This window comes from Tyto alba, unplaced genomic scaffold (assembly GCF_018691265.1).
Source record: "Tyto alba isolate M040663 unplaced genomic scaffold, T.alba_DEE_v4.0 Super-Scaffold_5, whole genome shotgun sequence".
NCBI classification, from domain to species: domain Eukaryota; kingdom Metazoa; phylum Chordata; class Aves; order Strigiformes; family Tytonidae; genus Tyto; species Tyto alba.
In genome coordinates this window covers 8,351,378-8,357,377 of record NW_024881326.1, presented here as the reverse complement: position 1 = coordinate 8,357,377, position 6,000 = coordinate 8,351,378, and the positions used below count along the sequence as shown (strand labels likewise).

At 40.4% G+C, this 6,000-nt stretch overlaps 1 protein-coding gene across 2 annotated transcripts in view; it reads right to left on the bottom strand.

Annotated features, from left to right (window-relative positions):
• Nucleotides 1-548: 548 nt before the first annotated feature.
• Nucleotides 549-6,000, bottom strand: part of RNF128 (ring finger protein 128) — a 42,500-nt gene continuing 37,048 nt past the window's right edge. Inside the window, exons 5-7 of one of the 2 annotated variants that reach the window (XM_032996165.2) lie at nt 4,439-4,535; nt 3,415-3,583; nt 549-1,984 (exon numbers count right to left, since the gene is read on the bottom strand). In XM_032996165.2, coding sequence (XP_032852056.1) covers nt 1,866-1,984; nt 3,415-3,583; nt 4,439-4,535 — 385 coding nt within the window. In that variant the 3' untranslated portion in view covers nt 549-1,865. The remainder of the gene's footprint in view (nt 1,985-3,414; nt 3,584-4,438; nt 4,536-6,000) is intronic. The other variant, XM_042807529.1, reaches the window with a different exon arrangement.

Sequence of the window (6,000 nt, the reverse complement as noted above, 5' to 3'; positions counted from 1 at the left end):
GTTCCATAACCAACCAATGCTTCCTAGACTAGACTTGGAACTCGGCTAAAGAGAAGCACAAGTCTAACTACTACCAAACTGGCCAGGGGAATTCCAACTTTTTACTGATAGCATAGCACAGAATAAAAGGCATTTGTTTTTAAAATGCTTTATTTTACAAAGCAAGAATAAACTTTTGAGTAAGGGAGAGATGCTGGGCAACCTGTCAGGAAAGTGAGATGCAACATGTCTGACCTGAAGAGTTCATGTAAGATGGCCTTGTGGTGAACATGCTTAGAAGAACAGTTCAGAGGTATATCAAGCAGCTCGCTAAATACACCCTAATCTGCTTGCTTTTATCTTTTATACAGTACAACTACTAGGCTTAAGGCTCTCAACACAGTTTTAATCCATGTAACAGTACCACCCCGCGCATAAGATCATTGGAATAAGTGCTAGTTGAGCAAGCACTGCTGATTTTTGGCCCCCCAAAACAAAATGAGTTTTGGGGCTATGGGACAGGGCAAATTCAGCATCTGTTCCCACATGAGAGCTGGTAATCAACATTTAATGTCAGTCAGGGTCATCAAAATATAGTTTTATTTACATTTTCATATTCAAATTCAATACAAATCATGAAATATTTACAACAATTTTAATTGTACTATAGCTAAGAAAATGCATTGCTTTTCCCCTCCAGATTCAATAGTACTTTATTGCAGGCTTTAAGACAAAGTTGTGCTAACAGTAGAAACAAGCCATAGATACAGAGATAAAAAAATAAAGTGCATCTGTAAGATGTCCTTAGTTACCTTCGCTGGGCAAGGCCCTACACTCACTACTGAGGCACCCTGTGTTCTTCCTCGACCTCAGTTCAACTCCCCACTGATGGCAGACAACTTCTCCAGTCATCTGTTATGTTTATAGGTCGTCAGCTCTCCCTGCAGCAGCTTTAGCACACAGGCAAGACAATGCACAGCAACAGTCCAGCAGTTTTCAGAGGCTGGATCATTTTCTGAACAAAACACAGCAGATCCTTCGGGAAGAATTTATCTTTTCATCTTTAGTTCAGTCTTCCTGAAGTCATCCCAGACTCTCATAAAGCCAGGACTCTGGCATATTGCTGGTGCAAGAGATGTTTATAACTCCAAAAATCATGGAGGATCTTTCTGACTGTCTAATAACAGGTTTGAAAAGTTCCTACAACTGTTCCCTTTACAGTATCGTGCAAGTCAGATTTGGCCTGTCAGCTTGAAGCTCTCTTTTTCCCTTTAGGAATGTGTGGTTGGCAGGTTGGAGTTGAGAGGTAGAGAATCAATCTGTTTACTAGAGAACCAAAGACATTGTAGGCAAAATCCAGTTTGACAGGCATTAGTTTGTACTTTCTCCTATCAAATTAGTGCACTGAAATATTAAATACAGTGTTGCTTTAAACCAAACTGTGTCTGGTAAATAAGTATTAGACCAGATCAAAATCAATTTGCTTACAATGAAAATCCACTTGAATTAAAAACAATAAACAACAAAAAACCCCAAGTCAAAACAACTCCCAGTAGACACAGCTATGACAAAGAAGAATCTCCTTATTTAAATGACTCAAACACTGAAGAGAAGCTTTGCTGAAAATGGAACTTTTTAGTGTTAAAATCTGATGTTTTTCTTTATATTTAAGACAGCTTTATCTGAAGAGTGCTAAAACTAAATTCCACATGGGAGATGCAGTTTTAAGAATTGCAAACCATACAATTATGATTTGAACAAGTCTATTTGATCTCAGCATTGCCAAGGCAATATTTTTCTGCTACAGTCTTGCAATGTTTGGTATACACGTGACAGCAGCAGGCAGCTCCTTGCAGAAGGCTTACACCATGTTGCTGAGCATGTTCTTAGGATCTGACTTCACAAACTTGTGTTTCATCTGCCTCAAAACTTGGGTTGTCAACATGTGGAAGGACATTCACAGCAGAGGGCTGGGATTCGTTGTTTACAAGATGCGTGTTGTCATCTGTCCAGAACAAAACCAAGAAAAAGACAAGTTAAGAAGTGTCATGGGCAAACTGTACTACCTTAAAGCAAACCATGCTTGATTTCCACACGCCCACTGCAGTGGTCTTTTCCCATCACTTTTCCTGCAGGGTGGGAAACCCAAGGCCGTGCTCCAACTACCACGCTTCTGCTGCCGCTCAGTAGTTTGTGAGCCCATTCTTGACACTACCTGTCATTTCTAGAGGTGTCTGCTCAGCTCTGGAGTTCAATTCTCACCAGTGCTGAGCAAGCCTAGGTTGTATGCTCACGTGGCAGAAGGCCGTGTGAGGCTATGAAATCCAACTATAAGGAGATTGGCAATTCTCATATAACTTTAGGGCTACTGAAGACAGGCATCAGGAGCAACTTCTATAAACTAAGCTCAGGATAAACCGTGGGACACAGGCTGATTCAAAGAGAAAGGCCTTCTCCCTACAGACTAACGCTGTTAGGCTGATGTTAGTGCGTATCTCAAAATTACAATAATGCACGGACCTGAGCCATATAACTAATCCAGCATCACTTCAGCTGCTTCTAGAGATTCAATTTCAGATGTTTAGCTTATCAGAAGTGCCCCCTACTCTGTAGAAGTGCCTAAACAACATGCTTCTGTACACACATAGCTGGAGCAACATGTCCCACAGGAGGCAGGCAGCAAATCCCATGCTTTCCTATCAGCTAGGCTTCTCACAGGAAATCTAGGCGAACACAGCCGGGGCATCCCTTTTGCCTCTGAAATATTCCCCAGGCCATTCCCCAATCCAGGGGACAGTTACTTTTGTTTGTTTAACTGGAATTTTTTGATTTTTAAAATCAGCAGCAACACTGAGCGTGTTTTGGCAAAGTTGAGCACTAAAGAGACATTTTCAATTAGCTTGCTCTTGTTCAAAGAGATAAGGTATTTGGAAAAGCTGATAGTCTTTTGCAATTAAAATTCTCTGAAAGTGTTCAAGGATGACTCAGACTTGGCATAATATGAAATTCAGTTGAAGTATATGTCATCTGTATTTTGTATCATCTAAGCTAGATCGGGACTGACTCCCCAGAAGTATTCTGTAAGTAATTAACTACTTAAAGCAGACATATCTGGTGGCAAAACTCAATCATCCAAATTAAATCTCCAAAGAGACAACTAGATGAGGGACATCCTCACAAAAATCTCTTTGGCATTTAAGTAGTAACACTCTGATTTTCAACTATTCTTTTCATAGGCGTCAGTTTTTAATTCAGACTGTGTTTCATTTGAAAACAAAGACCAAATGTCAAGTGCAAAAACAAAAGGGAAGATTAAGATTGCCCTGCAAAACAAGGTACTCAAGCACTGAGATGTTAAGGCAACACCCCCAAATTCACAGCATAAGCTATGAAGTGCAACGCAATTTAGCAAGACAGATGAAACAGTAGACGCACTTTCTGATGGTGCATGTTCCTCCAGAACAGATTCATCTGCTCCTTGTACAGAAGCATATCCAGATGATGCTGTTTCACTATGATTATCCTCTTCATTAACTGTAGAGACATTTGATGTCCCACTGGATACTGTGGCTTGCACAGACTCAGCCCCTTCTTCTACATCCACCTCCATGGAAAAAAAGAGAAAATTGTTAAGTTACAGTTTTGTAGGAAGCTGCATCTTCCCAGGAGACCAATGCCTGCAGTGACTGGAGTCTAGTGAACTTTTAGCCACAAAAAATAAGTTTAAAATTGAAAAAATCCACCTCTGCCATTAACCTCCACCATCATAGGTTAAAACCAGTTATTGCTTAATTGAGTGGGAAGTTCAGAAGCAGCCTCTGCGTTCTTCAACCAGCTCTTCCTTTTTAATGCCCAGTGCGAGGAAAATAGATTCTTATTTCTACCCACTGCAGATCACCCTCCCCCAGGCAAACGCTGGCATACATTTTAGCTGGTCCAAGCAGTGTCAGGCATTGGCAACAGCATCTTCCCCTGGCACTTGCCACAATGAGCAGTTGCAGAACACATCAGAAATTCCTTATGTATCCTAGGAAGTCATGTGGCTCCAGAAAAGCCATACATGACAACGCATTCACTTTTCAAGGACTCTGGGTACTCAGTAACTGAATAGAGGCTGGTTTCAGGGACAGTATGAGTTGTCAAAGTCTGCTTGAAGCTTTGAAAAAGACCCTTAACTACAAGCACAAGAGTTAAGAGCAATTCTGCAGTCATACATTACAATCAGTTTTGGTTGATATTCTACCCATAGCTTTAGGTGATACCAACTCAGGCCAGGTCAGCTGCAGGCTTTGCTGAAGGGGACATGGCAATTAATCCTGTAGCATCTTGCCACTGACATGGCAATGCCTGTGCTTATCACCTGCACTCTAGAGGCAGCAAGAAATAGCTCGATATATGGTTATAACACTAGTGCAATACTAATAATGGCATCTGCCACTGAGAAAGACTGTAGGCTTACCTCAACACCCAAAACCTTGAGTATGTCACATTTGCACATCGGGCATGTCCTGTGTTCCAGAAGCCAGGGGTCAATACAGTTCTTGTGGAAGAGATGGCTGGTGGAAGGAGGTAACCAACAAGTTAAGTTTCACACCAGGAAAACTGTTTACACGGCAGCTATGAAGGCCCATTCAGAAACACCAAGAATTCATTCATTCTAGAATGGATTACCTTATTTTGCCACAAGTTTCAACTGAAAGTTATAGATAGTTGATCTCTCAACCTGTAGCTGGTTTATGCTTATTAGTATCTCTAGATAGCTTGCTAAAATTCAGCATTATCATCTTTGCTACATCAGTCATTTTTTTTTTTTAAATCTGCATATAATACATTCACAGCCAATAATTTAACTAATACAAATATTAACATCTCAGCCTTAGCTTTAAGGTTAACTTCTGTCATGAAGATGACTAAATAACACTTGTTTCTGTTAAAACCACATAGAAAAATAATCTCAGTTATGTCTTCAAGATAAACTATACTCCCACACATTTACTTTGTCTATGCAGTCACTGTGTATTCCAAGGGGATATTTGGCAGGCTGTGTACTCAAAGTAAATATAGTTCAACCATTACAGATGCAAATGTGTGCTTATGTGAAGACACTCAATTCCACAGTGGGTCTGAATTAGGCCACAGATTTAGGAGGATGACTTGAAATCCTGTAATCTGCCTGTTCCCTCAGCCTGAATAGAAATAGCAACGCAGACAAGCACTGCTTAATATTAATCAGAACTCTATTATGAGACAAGTGCAGAGATCACCACATCGAGTGCACAGTATGCTATGCCCCAGTATGATACCAGGATTCTCCAATTCAGCCCACATAACCAGCACCTCCTTCCAGCTGCACCAACATAATGTCTAGAGTACAACCTGAAACTTCCTTGATGCATGACTGTTTTAAGTACTTGGACTTAATACTGGTCTTGTGTACCTCTGCTACTATAAATGCCTCCAGTTTGACTATCTGGACAAGAATGCCTTCTGCAAATACACACGCCCTAGATGCATAGATACCACTGATGTGACTCACAGGAGCATTCGATTACTTATTTTTTTCATGGATATAGTTAAATGCTTTCAACAAGTAGGGTCTTGGTGTTGAGGTCAACCACAAACATCAAGTATGTCCTTGCAGTAAATATCAGTTTATAACTCACATGGGAGAGAATTTAATATGGCTGAAACTAGCAGAGATCACCACTGGTGAAGATTATCAAGCCAATGCAGTCATCTTAAACTAGTTCCTGTTAGAGCTACATTTGGGCCAAAGAGGAATGAAACATCACAAACATATGTAAAAGCACTCTCAGAGCAAAGCATAATGCAGTAAATTTGTGTATAAAGAATATATTCAAAGGAAGTTACTCCCCCCTTAACCCAGTAAGTCATGGTTAGCAAGATTATATCAAGATTAGCAGGGTTTATATGGAAATAATGAGAAGTCAAGTCTCCTATCAGCCAAAAGTACCTAGAGCCTGTCTAAATGCTTCTGTATTCGTGGGACTTCATTACTAA